The sequence below is a fragment of the Phyllopteryx taeniolatus genome, chromosome 15, assembly GCF_024500385.1.
Source record: "Phyllopteryx taeniolatus isolate TA_2022b chromosome 15, UOR_Ptae_1.2, whole genome shotgun sequence".
NCBI classification, from domain to species: Eukaryota; Metazoa; Chordata; class Actinopteri; order Syngnathiformes; family Syngnathidae; genus Phyllopteryx; species Phyllopteryx taeniolatus.
This window is the reverse complement of record NC_084516.1, coordinates 11,415,842-11,435,606: the sequence shown is the minus strand read 5'-3', so window position 1 is coordinate 11,435,606 and position 19,765 is coordinate 11,415,842. Positions and strand designations below refer to the sequence as shown.

Below are 19,765 nucleotides of genomic sequence, written 5' to 3'. Positions count from 1 at the left end.
TGAGACAAAATGTTGGTCATTATGTCACTAAAACGTCATAGCGCAGCAATTTCAGGGACACGTAAAATGTTCAAGATGATTGTGAAACTAAAGCTGCATAAATAAGCATCATTCACAATGCATTTTGCATAACAAAACATGCATCCTGTTAAGCATAAGCACTTGTAAAAAAACAATCCAAAAAAATATACTAGGTGTACAAGTACAATGGAAAATGTATGTATTAAAAAATGAAGCATCTTTTTGTGCACAGCTATGTATAGAGTCATACTGTAAACATGTACATAATGAATAAAGCAATTGGGCCTACTCGTTCACGCCTCTGAATCGTGGCTCTATGGTGGACACACTGAATCTGATTAGGTTAGACTGCATTCGCTGCATTCCCGCTTCCCATTGTCAAACTGTGGAAAAGAACATGTTTCAGAACATGTTCTGAAATACAGTATTTAAATGTTCTTTAGGCGGCACGGTGGCCGACTGGTTAGCGCGTCAGCCTCACAGTTCTGTGGACCCGGGTTCAATCCCTGGCCCCGCCTGTGTGGAGTTTGCATGTTCTCCCCGTGCCTGCGTGGGTTTTCTCCGGGCACTCCGGTTTCCTCCCACATCGCAAAAACATGCATGAATTGGAGACTCTAAATTGCCTGTAGGCATGACTGTGAGTGCGAATGGTTGTTTGTTCCTATGTGCCCTGCGATTGGCTGGCAACCAGTTCAGGGTGTACCCCGCCTCCTGCCCGATGACAGCTGGGATAGGCTCCAGCACGCCTGCGACCCTAGTGAGGAGAAGCGGCTCAGAAAATGGATGAATGGATGGATGGATAAATGTTCTTTATCTTATACCTCCCCTCTCCCCTCATTCTCCTGGACCACCTCTTACTCTGCCTCTGATTAGTCTCTATAGTGGAACTTCAACATCCAGGGTTCGCAGAAATGGCTTATATTTGTTTCTTTACCTCCATTACCTCATTACCCACAAGTGGATTGAATGTTGAGTTGCTGTGTTTATGTTGAGAAGCCTGTGCTTTAATTGCGTTTGACTTTTGCTACCTGTGCATCAGAATGCAAAATATGTTTTTCAAATATGTTCGCAAGTTGTGTCAAACTAGGTGAAAAGTGCTCAAGGTTATACCAAAAGAGTGTCAAAATAAATAGGTGAGTTCAGGACACTAAACAATTGAGAAAAAATTGTTTATTTCCTTCGAACAATAATTTATACCCTTTTCGTCCTTCCTGGCGGTCCGTATGGCGTGAGGTAATTGCGCATGCGCTGTGGCTATCACTGCAGCACCACATTCCCCGCTTTTCGTCTTCGCAGCACCTATAATAGCGAACGTACAGCCACTTTCGGCTCCGTAATTCTCTCAACGCTTGAACACGTGCACATATTCGTACCGGTGTTTTATGAAGAGCAGCAAGCGGACGCCAAAATCCAATTGAATTCCCGTGAGTATCGGTTTATGCGCGACGTCTCATTGTGTGAAACGAGGGCCGCACCGTAGTGGCTAACTCAGTTTGTCAACAGCATCAACGTGTGTGCATGGGCGGCAGTTGGTTACATGAGCACTAGTAGCTCTTGTTGCGTGCAACTGCAGATTCAGAAAGATCAACATCGCTCAGCAATGTAGTAGAGAGGTTTTAGCGTTAGCATAGCATGTTAGCGTGACTGTTGGAACTGCATATGAGGGAATTGGTTGAATTTCATATTTCCGTTTCCGTCCATGTTTTTTTTAAAATCTTGAATGAACAAACCTATGTGATTGGGTGTACTATTTTAATCAACTCTAAAACTAAATAGCTAGTTAACCAATGTTACACGGCAAGCTAAACGTCTGAGGAACACTGGTTTATTGCTGTAATGACAAAATGCCAGTGGCTATGTGTTTGCAGTGGACTGATCAATCGCTGTGCTGATAAACCAAGGGATGCAGACTATATAGGTGTGTGTGTAAAATTTCAAAGATGACTTGATTTACACGAGACCTTGTCAGACAGATCTTTTAAAGACAATTTCAGTGATATAAGTGTCATTTTCTTGTGATTGCATAAAGTTATGACTCTTAAAAACCTGTGAAAATGCACCAGTTTCTGGCCGTTTTAATACAAAGACAAAAGCTTGCGAAACAAAGAAACAGACAACATATAATAATGATAAAATTATAAAGAGCCAAAGGCCCAGGTTTACAATACATTTACAAAACAACGGTCAAAAGCCAAACAGAGTTTGGAGATGGCGGTCAGGTGATTTATGGTTTAATTTGGCACTCAAACGTACATACAAAAAAACTAAGTCAAGAATGAACAAACACCATGTATTCCAAAAGTTGTTAAAATACACTAGGAGGAATACATATTGCACAGGTAAGCGGTTTTTGCAGTGGATAAAATTCATAAAATAAGCGTTGAAAATGAAGGGAAAATATGAGCCATCATGGCAGGCCAGAGAAATATCACCAAAAAATGTGTGCGCGGATAAACCAATTTTACATCACATTTGGCAGAAGCATCGAAAAATAAAAAAGAAAGATGTATTTATTGATTTGAAAAATGGCCTCTCTCACCTACAAGGTTTAGAGGGGGGTTGTGAACTATAAATACATTAAATGTTGTTCGAGTGTAATAACGTGTTATAACTTGCTCTTTCGAGAGATTTCAAAGTCGTGATTTAAAATAGGACACGTGTTCTCCGCCTTCACGAGTGATTTATAGTGGGAATAACGCCAAGTCATGAATGCAGTGAAACACACACAAAAAACTGCAGTTCCATCACTTCGTAAATTGCATGATCAAGAGTGTGGCTCGTTGAGGTACCACTTCCAACAGCCAGCCAGCGGCAGGTTCAACATTTTCACACTGTTTCGTTTGCAATTATTGAGGGACTTGCAGCTTCTCTTGTGCATAAATACTGAATCCACTACGTTGTTTACTGATAGTGCACAGTTGATGGTCACTCCATTACCATGGCAACAGAAGATAAAAAGCCAGAGACCGACACAAAACCTCCAGTGGCGACCTCAGCATCTTCCACTCAGAGCAAGGTTGGCCAAACCTATATGCAATGAATAACAACAATTGGGCTGCTCCGTAGTCGTCTTGTTTGTTAATTATCTGGTGTCCGTTCATTTGCAGTCAGCTCCTGCCAAGCCCAACTACGGATTGAAGTTTACACTAGCAGGCCACACTAAAGCCGTCTCCTCTGTCAAGTTCAGTCCCAGTGGGGAGTGGCTCGCCAGCTCCTGTAAGTTCTTAAGCCATTTTTCTTGGGGGGGGGGGGGGGGGGGGGGGGGTTTGTCCAGCCTAGGTTTGCTGAATTTTTCAAAGGTGGAAACTTTCCTTAGGAATCAACAAGAATAAACCAGGAATTTACTAAATTGAAGGTTGACTCACAAGAGGAAACTTGAATATAGTTTGGGGAAAATATATTTTGGCATAATCTTATTCCTGATTAAAACAACCAGATTTCATGCCTAGTACAGATGAATATGAATACCGGTAGCCATTGCCTGATTTATTTGCATTTTAAATGGCACATTTCTTTGAGGACTAGAGGCTTTTATGTAAGATTTTGAATATAATGTAGTATTTTTTGATGGAAGGCTGGATTTTTGTTAATTTTTGAATGGTTCAGGAAGGGGGATTATTATTTAGTAACTCTTATTACCAAAATTCCCCAGTTTAACTTCCCGTAGAAATATACTGGAAAATTTCCACCGCTTTTTAACCCTAGTCAAGCGTCACTGTTTGCACTCTCATACCTAAAACAACCTCTGGATATCCACTTCCTTTGTCTTTGCAGCTGCTGATAAACTCATCAAAATCTGGGGAGCTTATGATGGCAAATTTGAGAAAACCATATCTGGACACAAACTTGTAAGTGGAACATAATTAATATATTTACAAACAGGGGTGGGGGGGTCCTTGGTTCACAACGAAGCTCTGTTCCTTTGGCAGAGACGTAACCCAAATTTGTAAATAAGTTAGAGTGCTCGTTAGCCTGTCACTAACCTAGGCTGATGTAGTAGGAAAGTCATCATTCCAGTAAATGTTTGTATGAAAAACATGTTCTAGCTCATATATCTAAAACAATCCAATGAAAAATTAAGTATGGCGGTACCTGAGCATAACTTCTGCCACATGATAATGTATTGTTCGGCCACTGCGCAAACCAGTTCATTGCGTGCTGTTCGTAACTTCAAAACATCGCGGGAGTGCCGTAAACTGGGAATCCTTGTTAATAACATTTATCTTTTATAAAATTATGAGGAATTTATCCTGAGTTGGCTCATCAACCCTCCCAGAGAAGCTATAACATTTACATGTACACTGGCCACTGAGATGGAGAGATTAATTTGACACATTTAATATTCTGGTTGTTTTCATTTGTGTAGCACAGCTCTGTGTCAGACCGATGAGAAGTGTGCCTAATATTTTGTATAGTTACCTGAAACTACGTGACTACTTAAACTACAGGACATCTATTAAAAAGACCCCACTGTAAGGTAATGTATTTTGCTTCTGTCTTGGTTGATGCAGTTCTTGTATTTGATGACAGTCAGTAAGAGTATTAAGGGGCGGGGGCTCGGTACACACACAAAGAATTGAGACTGAGAAGATGATTCATCTTCCAGCAAGAAAATGACCCTAAAGATAAAGCTAAAATTTCTAGTTAAAAGTGTCTATAGACGTGACTGTAATTACAGCAAAAGGTGCCTCTATAAAGTATTGATGCAGGGGAGCTGAATACAAATGTACGGCATAGTTTTAATATTTTAATTTGCTTAAAATTTTGCATTACTTGGTTGGTCGATAATCTCAATTGAAAGCATTTAAGTTTGTAGTGCTAAGCAGGTTTCGTGCTGTCTATTCGTCACCTCGCCAATGGCTAATTAAAACAGGATGTGGCGAAGAGAATATTGCCCACGTTAGCTACACTAGCGAATCGTAATCGCCTGTGTCACAACCCCTTTCTGATAAAAGTTAAATAGAGCGTGCTCATTCTGCCGTGTGTTAATGGTTTAGTTTTTCCCTTGCTTCCTAAAATGCTTCAATCCGCCGTCCAGCCACTGCTGGCTAAGCAGTCAGACTCGGGCTTTCCCAGCTGCGGGGAGCAGCGCATCAGAGAAGACAAGACCCGATGTCGCTCGGCGCCAAATTGAAGCGCGCATATTGCCACGACGTACGTTTGAAATGATGTGTCCTGCAATTCACATTAGTTCACGCATCGAGCTACCTGACTTCGTCATCAACGTACGAGCCGCTAATCACAGCTTGTTTGCACTGTACAAAGTTAATGCATCTCATTCACACACAGACACACATGATTATCAATGTTTACATCACAGATTCATGCAAACTTTTGAAAAATAATTTGTTTTCTAAATATTAGTGTATAAAAAAAAATCACACTCTTAATCATTTAAGTTTTATAGGTGTAAATATGTTTTTGGGGTGTTGTGATCAGTGAAAAAAACATTTAGTCACTTACGAAATGCTTAAACCAAGCGATTACTTGACTCGTTTTAAGTTTAGTAGGGACTTGACTCAACTTTATTTATTTTTTGGGCAATAATAACTTGGGACTTGCTTATAACTTAAATGTTAAGATTTTAGGTTTACTTACATTTGAGGTGTTGTACTCCCACCTCTGGTGGTAGGTATGTGAATAATAAAAAAAAAATAGTCAGAAAATACATTTTCAGCTCTGATCTGAGGGCCATTTGTGTTTGCATTCGTCATGACTAAATTAATATGCCTAAATACGTCCCATTCACAGCGCATTTCCTATGTATTGACAGGGCATATCCGACGTGGCCTGGTCGTCCGACTCCAACCTCCTGGTGTCTGCGTCTGATGATAAGACCTTGAAGATCTGGGACGTCAGCTCGGTAAATTCTGAGTTCCCGGTTGTCTGAGTGTGCTGACCTTGCAGACATACTTTTTAAGATAAGATGAACTTTAGAAAAGTAACCTTTTATTACTCACTTTGGTTGTTTGCCACAAAACTGCGAGGCATGAGGTCATGTTTTTTTTCTTTTGTCTGTTTTATAGCAAAGAAAACAAAAGAGGTAAATTACCAGAGGTATTTGTTGAACGACAGTACTGTGGATCCTTTAAAATGAAATGCTCCTAAAGATAACCAATTAGAGATTCAATGGGTTTTGTTTTTTCTTTGGCCCTTTATCCTTCCAAAACAAGGACCAGGGCCAATAAAAGTGGTGTTAAGAGCAGAATGTTTGGATGTTGTGGGAAGTAAGCAGACTCTCATTCAAAGCAGCGTTGCCAATTTGTGCCAATACTATCGTCCAGCCTATGTGTATAATCAATGTTGAGGTTGAGTTTGATTGCTTTTATATTTTATTCGGTGTGGTGGAAATCATTGATTCTTCAATGCATCGCTATGCATGACTTTAAATTGATGAATGTCCATCGATTATTAAATAATGTAATGCCGGTGAACATTGAAAGTACAGAACTTGCAACAAAATCAATGTGACACAAATACTTCCAGTCTGTCAGTCGCACCATGTGACGGCAACCCCAAACACGGAACTAGAAAATGGGACAACTTTAATCTTTTAATTAGAAGGGTCCCTGACGGTGTAGTAGTTTGCTTTCTGGACTGCTGTGTAGACTGTGTGGGATCAGTTCCCACTTAGGGACAGTGTGAATGTGAATGTCTGTCTACAAATATCTGTATGTGCCCTGTGATTGACTGGCAAAAGAGTCCAGGGTGTAGTCTGCGGCTCCCCGCAATCCTCCACAAGATATACAGTGGGTATGGAAAGTATTCAGACCCGCTTAAATGTTTCACTCTTTGTTCTATCGCGGCCATTTGCTAAAATCATTTAAGTTCATTTTTTTCCTCATTAATGTACACACAGCACCCCATATTGACAGAAAAAAATGGAATTGTTGAAATTTTTGCTGACAAGACAAAAACAAGAAAAACGGAACTATCACACAGCCATAAGTATTCAGACCCTTTGCTCAGTATTTAGTAGAAGCACCCTTTTGAGCTAATACAGCCATGAGTCTTTTTAGGAATGATGCAACACATTTTTCACACCTGGATTTGGGGATCATCTGCCATTCCTCCCAGATCCTCTCCAGTTCTGTCAGGTTGGATGGTGAACGTTGCTGGGCAGCCATTTTCAGGTCTCTCCAGAGATGCTCAATTGGGTTTGTCAGGGCTCTGGCTGGGCCATTCAAGAACAGTCACGGAGTTGTTCTGAAGCCACTCCTTCCTTATTTTAGCTGTGTGCTGAGGGTCATTGTCTTGTTGGAAGGTGACCCTTCTGCCCAGTCTGAGGTCCTGAGCACTCTGGGGAAAGTTTTCGTCCAGGATATCCCTGTACTTGGCTGCATTCATTGCATTGAACTTGACAGAGGAGATTGCAACCAGTCGGCCTGTCCCTGCAGCTGAGAAAACGTATATACTTTATAAAAAACTTTATACTTTGAAGACACATCAGTATTCAGATCAAGTCGTAGCCCTCTGAATCGTAATCAAAATAATCACGCATCATCGTGTAATTGAATCGTGAGGCAATGATAGATGTTAAAAGTATACATGTGATGTGTAAGGCACATCTGCTGAGTCACATTTAAATTATGCCTTTGTCATCAAAGTTCAGTTTTTATATTACACTTTTATGACTGTTAATATTAAATACAGAAAAGGTTTTATAATAATGGCAGTTTGACTATGGATTTTTCCCGTTTTCATTATTTCCTATTGGAAATTGTTTTTTGAAATGGGAACAAATCGAAAGTCGACCAGTGCCTGGGAACGTATGGAATGATTGATTTCTGAGATTCCACTGTACTTTATGTCCTTTCACTGCGCTGACTTGACATGAGCATCAGATGTTAAGCTGAACGACCCCCATTAAGGTTTCATCATACTGTTTTGCTGTTACGAACCTTCTCTCGCAATGTTGTGATAACTCTCCGAAGATGTTTTACTGGCCTGCTGGTGTTTGGGCTCGCAGGGATAATTTTATTAGTTTGAGAATGTGTCAAGACAGTGTTTTACTGGCAGGGTTGGATAACTGCTGAATCAGCAGCGCGGTGTTGGTTGGACCGCTCTGGCTTTTATTTACCATCTTGGATTTGTGAGTGTGAGTATGGGGGAGGTCAATGTTGTAGCCTGTACGCCCAGCAATAATTCTCCCTATCTGTGTCTGCAGGGAAAATGCTTGAAGACCCTGAAAGGTCACAGCAACTACGTGTTCTGCTGTAACTTCAACCCGCAGTCCAATCTGATCGTGTCGGGATCAGTGAGTGCACATACGTTTTGTTTTTTAAGGCTTATAAACCAACAGGAAGTGGAGGACTTTGTGCTGAGCGCGTTTATTTATTTTTAATTTTTGTCCTTGCTCCTAGTTTGACGAGAGTGTGCGAATATGGGACGTGAAGACTGGGAAGTGTTTGAAAACATTGCCCGCTCATTCGGACCCCGTCTCTGCTGTAAGACGTTCGCACAGCTCTTAATGTTGAACTCCAAATATGAAATAATGGACAGATATAATCTTTAGAAATCACCAATTGCTCATCTTTTAGGTCCATTTCAACAGAGATGGCTCCCTGATCGTGTCCAGCAGCTACGACGGACTTTGGTGAGAACTAACCGGACTTTCAAAATAAGCACATAGTTATTACTACAAATAAATAATACACTATATGTAACTGCTACTTTTGTCTTTTGTCGCCAGCCGAATTTGGGACACAGCATCTGGGCAGTGCTTAAAAACACTCATAGGTACCGGTGACACAATTGTTATTTTTATGTCTTTGAATTGAATGAAGTAGTAGTTTCTCATTTAACAGTTGCAAATGTTGATTTGTGTTATGTTAGATGACGACAACCCTCCTGTGTCATTTGTCAAGTTTTCTCCCAATGGGAAATACATCCTGGCTGCCACGCTTGATAAGTGAGTAACCAAACTACTCCCCTTCACATTGAAATGTTTTTTTTTGTTGGCAATACGTCTCCTGACTCAGCACGCTGTCTCCAAAATGTTTATCAAAAATGATTGCAAGCAGACTGAAAATTAGACTGTTCTCAAATTTAAGTAGGTACTCTGTCGAAACGAAGTGATATCCTTGCATCCCTAAAAGGAACTATGTGAGTTGAGGCGCTTCAGTCTTGCTGGGCTGCCATCTTGTGGCGTCTATAGGTAGTTATAAATCTTTTTAGTGAGGTCATCAGTTGATTGCGGATTTTGACTATTCACAGCAGGATTTGCGAGGCAACACTAGTTTCCGCATTGGCGTGATAAATAGGCGATCACATGGGACATGAAGTAGCACTCAGTTACTGCCCTACTCACTGCTTTCCATTTTTGGCCTCAGTGTTTTTCATACGAATATTTTCTGTAATTATGAATTTAGTATTGATATTAGTCCTGGACTTGGATGCACCCATCCTTTGTGTATCCGTAACGGTGACAGATAACTGTAGAAATGTCAAAATCCGCAAACAACTGACATCCTCACTAAAAAGGTTTATAACATGCACTTGACATGTCCAGGCAGATGGATTATGTTCCTTTTTCTTGCTTAACTGTTTTTGTTTGTATTTTGTCCCGCAGCACACTGAAGCTGTGGGACTACAGCAAAGGAAAGGTGACATTGTTCAGCTTTTCTTTCTGAGAAAAAGAGAATTCATTCAGTTGGCCAACTTTTCGTCTCAATCGAGCTTAATTGTTCCTCTGCGTTGTTCCATCTCTGCAGTGCTTGAAGACGTACACAGGCCATAAAAATGAGAAGTACTGCGTATTTGCCAACTTCTCGGTCACAGGTGGAAAGGTAAATTACAGACAGATGACATGCTCACACGCTTTTTTACATTTTTATTTATTTATTTTTTTATTTTTTTTACTCGTTTGCTTTGCATGAGATTAAATGCGCTCTCTCACAGTGGATCGTGTCGGGCTCTGAGGACAACATGGTGTACATCTGGAACCTGCAGACAAAGGAGATTGTGCAGAAACTGCAGGGCCACACAGGTACTGCTAATGAAGGGGGCTGGCCTTTCAAAGATATCAAAATGCATTGTTGTACATCAGTGGTTCACAACCTTTTTACACCAAGTATCATCTAAAAAAATATTGTAAAAATCAATACTAATTGATGAAAGGAAACGGGAAAATATGAAGTGTGACTAATGTTCTGCAGAATATCAGAAGAATAATTATGAATCCCAGTGATACACAATATAAAAATGTGCGTGTTAATAAAATATATTTGTTTCCCCCCTCCCTTTTGATATTCCAGACGTGGTCATTTCGACCGCCTGCCACCCGACAGAGAACATCATCGCATCTGCGGCACTAGAAAATGACAAAACCATCAAACTTTGGAAAAGCGATTGCTAAAGCTTGACATTCATATTTCTTCTTTTAGACACTTTTTTTCTATTTTTTATAAATGAAAAAAAAGACTTTTTTTTCTTCCCACCGGCGACCTTGTGCTGGATGCAGAGCTTCCAGGGAATGAACTTCAGCTATTATGTGACAAATGAATCCCCATGGTAAAGAAAAAAAAATTATTAAGCATTTTGTTCTGCACCACACTCATAATTCATTCATTCCACATAGTTTGGTGTCCTGCCAACTCCCCTCAAATATGTTGTTGTTTAGCAAAATGGGTGACTTGTTTAAATAAGTTACTAACACCATTTCTAGTGCTTCAGTATTATTGGACAGAACTTTTAACCTCAGTGGCAACACGTTTCAAGAGAATTCGCTCACGGTCTGTACAACAAAGTAAAAGGTTACTACTTTTTGCCTTTTATTTCTGTTATTGTCCAGTGATGTCAGGCTTGATTTTGGTTTTCTAATAAACAAGATACCCATTGCATTGCATTCTTGAACTTTTTTTTGAAGGGGGTGCTGATCAAACTTTCTGCCTTGAAAAACACTAGTGAGGAGTAGGGGTACCAACAGGGTGGTCGCGCCCGCTGGCGTGGTGGCTGACCTCCAGTCTGCGGTGGCCACCACGTCGCTCCACCCCTGGCTACCCTCTTCCTGAATCAATTCTGCACATGGGTAGTAAGATGTAATAGTCCATTGCATGCAAAGAGAGAGGGCAGCACGTGAAAATTTCATGCCAGATTAAGCATTTTCTTTTTAAGTGTGAAGGTAGACAAACATTTTTATGTATTTCTCATTCATGGCCTTATTTAAGCGAATTGTTTGACCTTAACTCCAACAATGATTTGTGGCAAATCCATTGCCTTGTGCCACAAAAAAAAAAAGCCACCATCTTTTGGCGATCAAAAATTCTCCCTTTCACCTGAACAACACATGCAGGGAAGCAATTATATGATTAAAGCCTAAACATTTGCATCATGATTCGAACATGATTTTTTTCCCTTCTCAGTAGGCCTTAGAGCACTGTGAGAATTTTATGTGCAGTTTTTTTCCCTACTGGCAAGTTATTAAAACAGATATATTATTGACAGTACATTTTTAGATTTCTACTTAAACACGATTCAGAGTTTGCATGTAGTACTTTAAAAAAAAAAAAAAAATTTTTAACAGGAGTGAAATCAGTACGGTTCTTAGTTATTCTTTTGCAAAAGTATCTGTACTTCTACTCAAGTACAGCACGTGAGTACTTTTGCCATCTCCGGATATAAATCAAATGAAAACGTTACGGCGGTAACTGAGCATGCCCTCTTGTGCCGTGTGACGACATGTTCATAAACTTGCAACCTCTGTTGCAATGGACAGAGGAGCCCTTGTAATGTTTATAACTTGCAAATGATCTTTATACCACAGATGTACTGATAACCCTTTTTTAAGACTGAGTACAAGTACTTCCATTTGAGTACTCGCTGTTGCTGATACCAAGTAGCCTACCAATATTTGATCGTGTCATTACGTCTTTGCTATTGAGATGGAAATGTTTTATTTTCTATTTTAACCTTTTTTGAACATGGCTAAAGTTTCACTCAAACACTTTTTTGAGCAACAGCATGTCATTACTGACACTTTTTGTCTTACCACACATTTCACTTACAAGAAGCCTGTAACCCAAAGCATTTTAGTTATGCAGTGTCTCAATATGAGCACTGGGGGCGCTATGTAAGTACATGCTGTAGATAAGAAGCACAGAACAATGTAGTGTGGTGGGTGTAGTAGGAATACAGATTCCATGTTACCTCTGTGTGTTAACAACACAATGAGTTAAAAAGAAATACAAGACTGCTTCCTGAGACGCAACTGGACAAAAAAATAAAAAATCAACGCTTGTTGGACGGCCTGCTGCGGCAACTCGCACGACCGTGGCCTTTGTCGGCACCCAAGCATCGTTTCCATATGGGTGACATGGCTCCTACTCCACCTGCCCAGCTGGGAAAGTGGTATCGGTGTTGTGGTATTGGAGCATTTTTCTTGTCTGATTATGAATACAGACATACAGTATCGGTGCATTCCCAATTATCCTACATTTACTTCAGAATGTGCTATGTTGCATTCTCATCAATACACAAAAGTCTGCAACCATGTTCACTTTGATGTTTTTTTTTAATTCATTTTTTTTCTCTGTCCATGAAACATCAGTGGACAACACACAAGGAACAGATGACAAAAATTCCATCTCCTAAAAGTCGACACAAAAGTATGACAGGGTATAGTTTTGCCACTTGGCGGCGACAGGTCGAACACAGCAAAGTAAAAGCCATAGTTTATTAGCAAGGTGCCGACTCCTCCTCAACATTATTGTCCGCGTAAACATCAGTCCACAAGAAGAACGGGACAAAAACTAGTACATAAGCAAGAGATAAAATTTACTTTTGTACAAAAATAGATTTTTTTTTTTTTTAAACTTTTCAATTTTCTTGAATAGTTTTCTTTCTGCACCAAACAAAAGGAGTGATTGTGTCACAAGCTCAGCATATATATATTTTTTTCCTGAATTACATTTTCGAACATACAATTGCCAAGCAAAACATACATTTTGAGGGGGGTTGATGTCCTTAAACCTTAACCGTCTTCTTTTCTATATTCAGATTTATTATTTTTTTTTTTTGAGGCTCCATTAGTCTGCTGAGGAGCTTGTTGTTGTTAATGTACAAATTTTGGGCTACTGGGATTCTGCTGGTTAGTTTTTCCTTGGGGGTAGCCTGCAATGCATAAAATTACCCTTCTTGATAATCATGTAAAATCACCAGAAAACTGGCATGGAATCATTTTGGTCTGAAAGACTCCTCTCCCTCTTTCAATGCTGGAAATACTCAAGGTACAGATCTGCTGATATATTTATAAATATATACACATATACATATTAACAAAATATAGCTTTTACATTATGAAGCATTTATGAAGGGTTATTTTATTTTATGTCATGTTTTTTTTTTTTTTTTTCTTGTTGGAGTTGGGACCGAGCTTACACATCATCCACATTTTATGGCTTAAAAGACCTGTCACAGATCAGTCTTCAAAGAGCAGACATTGTTTTTTTATTATTATTTTGGGGAAACTAGTGGCTAAAAATTATGACAAAGAAAGCTGCAACACGCCTCAAAAAAAGTTGATTTTTTTTTTTAAACAGACAAATCATCCATTTTTGTATGTATATATTTAATATATAAATACTGTACTGTAAACTGAGCTCACACTGGCAGTCAATACTGTCACCTGGATAATTCATATTAATAATACAGCCCACCTTGCTTGCTGAGACACGCCAATAAGTCATGAATAGTTATTGCTCTTTTTCTATCTCGCTCTCTTTTTGGCAATACAAAGCACAGAGACTGTGCTACATAAACCCTGCGTGAAAGTGCCGCCTCTGTCAAGATGAAGTACATGCAGAGAGAGAGAAAAAAAATCAAAAAATGATCTCATAAAACCTCATGGTGTTGCAGTGCAGATTCTCCTCCACTAGAGTGGGCAAGAAGCTCATCCCTTGTTTCTTTCCACGCTCTTTGCCTTGGGACTGATTTGAAGGTTTCTTTTTTTCTTTTTTTAAGGGGTGAAATAAGACCTCCAGATTTACCACCCTGCCACTTCCCCCCTGCCGAAGGCCTTCTGTGAAAGTGGACCCGAATCAGAAGAGAATTATTCACACGTGTCTCAACAACGTCTCCAACCTAACCTAACCTCAATTTGATGTCATTGGTGTCTAAGTCAGAGAGTAGCAGAGTCGTCAGGGTGCCACTGGAGACTGTTAACTTGGTGAACTTTTACTCAGGAGCATTTGGGCCATACTAGAAAGAAAATCTCAAGAATTGTTGTAATGTTATGAGAAAAGTCATATTGGTTCAGGCCCTGCAATTGGCTGTAATTGGGTGTAACCCTTGACCCTAGTTGAGAACAAGCGCTATTGAAAATGTATGGCTAGCTCATCGTTAGTTCTAACTGGTGTTTTAACCTCCTGTGGAATAACGTCGTTTTAGTGAGAGAACCGAGTCCTAACGTTATGTAAAACAAGTAATTTTACTCCAATAAAATCACAATGTAACAAACAATTTGGTCACTGTAAAAAATGGCCATATTGTGAGAATGTCCAAATGTATGACTTTGGCAAAGTCATGAGGTTAGGAACAGATCCATTATATTATTATTATTAGTTAAGAAGACGAACACCCAATCCCACAATAAAAGTTAATTTCATCCTTGTGTAATTGATGCATCTATGCAGGTAATATGACTTTGTTCTCCTTAAAATGACTTAAATTCTGGTCATACAAATTATTCTTGTATAATTACAACCATACTGTTGTACGATCATGAATTAAAAAAACAAAATCTTTTCAGTCCGGCCCAATTGCTCCTTATTAAAAAATGTTATCAAGTAGAGCCAGTGTGATGAACTAGGAATTAATTAAACTGAAGGTCAGAATGTGAATGTCTTTAAAATATCCTTTTTAAAAAGCAATAAAACGGTGTAAAAATAATAATGGGATTGTAAATAAACTGACAAGTGGCACAGCCCAGACTCTGTCACATCTCCTTCGTATTAATAAAAGACAGTGCTCAGGTCCTGACTGCATCAAAGTGCTAATGAAAGAAAGAACATGCAGATCAAAAGAAAAATCATGAAATTCTCATCTTTCTAGTGTTATTTTTTCCTCTCATATAGTTAATCAACATGTCCCCATTGACTCCGCTGTTCCATAATCTATATATACTGTATATACATAATTGAAGACCCCGCGCCCCCCCACCCAAAAAAAAAAGCCGTTTGCTTCCTATGTAAAGCCAATGATGATTCAAGAGGTGAGGAGAGCAACATGTCAAATATCTGCATGAAGTGAGAATGACAAAATTAGTTTCTGTCAACCCGAACGGTGTGCACGGCGGACAAGTGAATGCACCCGCTTCAGGAAGGAACAGCAGAATATAAGTGTATTTGTCGAAACGATTTCATATTTCATTGTGAAGGAATGGTGCACACACAGCAAGTGTTTGTCCCACTGGGGAGGGAAACAAGTGGGGCCATCCTGATTAGGCCAGGGGCCAAACTCCCACCTCGGAGGTCAATTATGTTGACGTCAGCTCTGTCATGAGGTTAAGTGCAAAGTAACAAATAAACAAACAGCCGCTCTGCTGCAATGACAAGCGCTTCTCTTTCTATATATACTGTTAATGGGGCAAGCCCGGATGAGGAGGGTGAACAAACTGAGGTAATAGTGCAGTGCTGCTCTGAAATGGAACGAAGACAAAACAAAACAAAACAAAAAAAAAACATGTAAATACTGTTTATGGTTGTAACTTCCTGTGAAGAAAGAGATGAGGTGATCTCGAGAAGCTAACACCTGCAGTGTTGAGCGGCTGAGAGATGGAGGTCAGAATTCACATCAATGAGAGGCGGGGTGATTGGCGAGAAAGGGCGGCGTGGGGGGCGACTGGTGAAATGAGCAAAAAGGTGACATCGCTACCTCAAACGTGGCATTCAAAATTCACACTCCATACTTTTATCTGCTGCAAAGATTCAACGAAAAAGGCAGAATGTTGGAATGCCAGTGGCCGGTCGCATGTAGTGTCAACTGACAACTGCCTGGCTTCTTCCTGTGTGCACAAAGGACTGTGCAGATTGTACATACATATCAAACAACCCCGCTCCGCCACCCCCCCGTCAGCATCTCGAGGTGGATCACAACATTTTCCTGATTAGGCCGATGTTGTTGCACAGTGTTGATACAGTAAGACATGGTTGGATTTGTTTGGAACTGGGCCAGACACCTGAGGTTCATCGCTTGCAGTCTTTGTAGCACACCTGTTAAGTTGGAGATCCCAGAAAGCCGACCCTCCCCCCCCCCAAAGAAAACAACAACTAGTGCAAGACGTGTTGAGTCCAGTCAGGCAAGGACCTCGAGTTTGTTTTGAATCAGTCTTGATGAAACCCAAGAGGCCCGGATAGTCCATGTATCTGCAAGATTGTCCTGCTCACGAGGCTGAGGGTCTCAACATGACGTCCACACCACGTTTGCGTACACCCTGCAAGTGTTGACTATGAGGATGCTGAGAAAATGCTAATGAAGGCTCAGTACATTGCTTCTGTCTTTTCTCCAACACGTTGTTGTGATATATATATATATATTGGAATGCCAGTGGCCGGTCGCATGTAGTGTTTGACGGTGAAGAGGGAAAATGTTCATCATCGCAGGATCTGTCTCTCGGTGGAGTTGGAACATTTGAAAAAAGGACCCTGCTGCTTTTGACCAAAGGGCTGCTGGGAAATAAAGAGGAGGCAGATGAAGGCCCCATCCTCTCTGCTATTATGTCATTTGATGCGGAGCTTCTAGCATTTCCATGAGGAAGGTGTCGATGGGCGTGTCGCCTATGAGCTTGAAGAAGAACAAGTGCTCCAGACACTTGAGGCCGATGGAGCGCAGTGCCGGTAACCTCAGCAGCAGCTTGGCAAATCTGTCACACAGCCAAGCGATTAAGTTAGCAGGAGGGAGGATGGAGGGAACATTGAGCCCAGTTTCCACCGAGAAATATGGTTCAGTTTCGATCTGTATGCATTATGCATAGTCAGAAGTGATTTGCTCTATACCGCCTCGTTGAACTGAACCGTACCGCTTGGTGACTGACGCCACAAAAAGTTTGCATTTGTTGTTTTTGTCCATTTTCTTCAATAGTCAATGCGATTAACAGTGATCTTTTTTTTTTTAAATCATCGGCAATTATACAGTGGACCCTGATACTCGCGACGGATAGGGACTGAGCCCGACCGCGAATAGCCAAAATCCGTGGATAATTGATGGCCATTATAATTGAAGAAGAAAACATATATACATATTATTATTATTATGATTCTAATTTTTTTTTTAACCCCCTAAATTCTTGAATAAGCAGGGATGTATTGCCAATACGGATTTTCAAGTCTGGTTACCCCACAAAAAAAAAAAAAAAAAAAGTAAAAGTGGGAATTAAAAAAAAACTAATCTGTGAAACTGTGAATCCGAAGGTGCCGAACCTTGCACAACGGTGGAAAAAGGGTGTAAGAATCTGTCTGTCACTTGATTAAGATCTTTTAAAAAACAAAAACATCTTTACCAATTGAGATCAATATGAGCTTAACAACTCTTTCCTCCATTGAAATTGTGAGTTCATGGATAGTTTCTGCCTGTAAATCATTGGAGGACGCCAGAATTGCCTTCCAGAGCAGCTGTTAGAATTTCCTTTTAAGGATGCTCGATAGGTTCTCAATAGGTTTGAGGGGCGAGGATTGTAGTTGCCACACTGTGAGTTTTCCCCCTTTAAACCCAGAACAGCTAAAAGTTCAATGTTATTATTTGCAGCATGGGATGGTACGTTGTCTTGCATGAGAATGATTTTACTGCAGAAGGCGCAGTGCTTTTCTTACCACAACAGGAAATGATGAGTTCGAAACTCCACAAGGTCGTTTTGACTTTCGAATTATAAGTGTTGTCATACCTGCCAGGCTGCTCCGGGTACTTGTGTTTGCAGTAGGCCTCTAAAGACGCGTAGACTTTCTCTCTCAGAGCCTCTACCTCACTTGGGTTTGACAAACCTTTGGAGTCTGGGAAGCGACACAAAGATGACAGCTGTAAGTCAGAGACAACGCTAAAATAAACTTATTTCTACTTGGGGGTTACCGTTTTTTTATTTCAGATAGAAGGAGGCCAACTGTTATTAAATTGGCAAGCAATTTCTCACCTTAATGCTGTGGGCTTGTGAAACACAAATGAAGGACAGGAGTTTCTGACAGACAGACAAGTTTAGCTTTAACCTCCCGGCCCTTTGAGGACTTTGTGTACCTTGCTTGCATTCTGTGCAATTAGCACTCCTCTGTGATGACATCGTTGATTAACATTGGAGATGAACAAAAAAAATAAAAAACATTTACCACTAATGGCTGAACTCAAGATGACACAGTGAGAATGGAGCGCTCCCTTTTTTTCTGTCAGAACAATCTGGTGAACTCTAATTAACAAGGACTCAGGCAAAGGAGTGAAGTGGGGCCAGTAGGCCCGACAGAGTCCCGAACAAAAGTGGAACACAGAGGATCAGTGTGTCTGGTTTGGTTTGATCCACATTGGCCTCAAAGGGATGGGGAATCCCACACTGGGTGATGTTGGTGGTTTGGTTTAATGGGTTATTTTGCCAAGACAGCATGTTGTTCGTTGGTAACAGTGCAAAACATGGAGCTCAGGTCAAAGAAGTTGTTGTGGCAGGCTTTGTTTCACTAGGAAATCACGGTGTTCAAAAGATCTCACCTGTTCAAAATAGGAATTGAAGAGTCACAGCTCTGTTGATTTTTGCCTGTTTTAACCTCCAGTACGTAAAATCATACTTTATGAAACATGTTCTCAAAGTGTTAAGAAGTGGAAGTGTAGAAACTGGAATTGAATTCCTCCACTAGCTAGAGCCACTGCACAAGAAGGGTACATTTACACAGCATCATCTTTAACTGAAAATGGAAAACAGATGTGGAGTATCAAAGTGGATGTTTTTGAAAATGAAAATGTCTAAACACTGAAAGCAGTAGTCTGTGAAAATCAAGGGTATTTAGCCAAAGCATGCACAAGAATGTTACTTTCCGAAAAATGGTAAGAATACATTGTTGTAGCGTTTGTGCTTATAAAGCTTCACCACAAAAGTGTGTTGTGTCAAGTATGAAATTACAATACACATTTAAAATTCATCAGTTTTCAGTCGATTTTGCAGGTTTGTGTGATCCTACATTATTCTGACATATTTGTTCGTGAAATTGATCAAAAGTACAAGCAAAAAACAACTTTTGCTAGGTTATAGTTATGTAAACAACTCTACTTGCGCTGGTTTACTATGGTGGGATAAGCACACATTACTAATAATCATAATGATTACAGTATATCTGAGATATGATATACACGACTCACCCAATGTTAAGAATACTCAGCTTTTGGGTGAAATTAATTTAAACTTCTCTACACTTTGGAAAATACATGTCCATCAGTTCAATGTTTCAGTACTTCTTGCACAACACTTTAAGAAAAGGAGTGTATGTAGCTTTTAAAGATGTCTACTTTTCTTTCCTAGACAGTGAGGCAGCTGGTTACAATTAAAAGGCAGAAGCTTTCCAAGTTTCTTCATGAGCATTATCCTATCCAAGTATTTTATATAAAAACTCATACACACTTTTGTCAGTACTCAGCCAATTGCATTTTTCATCTGGTTTTCCCTCTTCTGAGATGAGTAAACACTTGGTGTGCAACAGTTCTCCAGTTTCTGGCAGCGTTTCAAAACTACAAAACCCCGAGCGCCGTTCCAGTTTCACAACAGGTTTCAGACCGGTTTCTG

At 40.1% G+C, this 19,765-nt stretch overlaps 2 protein-coding genes across 12 annotated transcripts in view; one reads left to right on the top strand and one right to left on the bottom strand.

Moving 5' to 3' along the window:
- Nucleotides 1-1,249: 1,249 nt before the first annotated feature.
- Nucleotides 1,250-10,860, top strand: wdr5 (WD repeat domain 5). 2 transcript variants are annotated; one of them, XM_061799020.1, is made up of 15 exons: nt 1,250-1,445; nt 1,890-1,939; nt 2,933-3,037; nt 3,129-3,237; nt 3,796-3,869; nt 5,795-5,884; nt 8,189-8,278; nt 8,385-8,468; nt 8,562-8,617; nt 8,714-8,760; nt 8,857-8,932; nt 9,593-9,626; nt 9,735-9,809; nt 9,922-10,009; nt 10,278-10,860. In XM_061799020.1, the coding sequence occupies exons 3-15, from the start codon at nt 2,960-2,962 to the stop codon at nt 10,376-10,378; spliced, it is 1,002 nt and encodes a 333-aa protein (XP_061655004.1). In that variant the 5' UTR covers nt 1,250-1,445; nt 1,890-1,939; nt 2,933-2,959; the 3' UTR covers nt 10,379-10,860. The 2 variants fall into 2 exon arrangements, with proteins under 2 accessions (XP_061655004.1, XP_061655003.1); XM_061799019.1 differs by lacking the exon at nt 1,890-1,939 and having other exon boundaries at nt 1,251-1,445.
- A 1,653-nt stretch (nt 10,861-12,513) lies between these two features.
- rxraa (retinoid X receptor, alpha a) overlaps nt 12,514-19,765 on the bottom strand; it is a 115,464-nt gene continuing 108,212 nt past the window's right edge. For all 10 annotated transcript variants that reach the window (XM_061799008.1, XM_061799010.1, XM_061799017.1 and 7 more), the window contains 2 exons: nt 17,897-18,002; nt 12,514-16,879 (listed from right to left, as the gene is read on the bottom strand). In XM_061799008.1, coding sequence (XP_061654992.1) covers nt 16,732-16,879; nt 17,897-18,002 — 254 coding nt within the window. In that variant the 3' untranslated portion in view covers nt 12,514-16,731. The remainder of the gene's footprint in view (nt 16,880-17,896; nt 18,003-19,765) is intronic.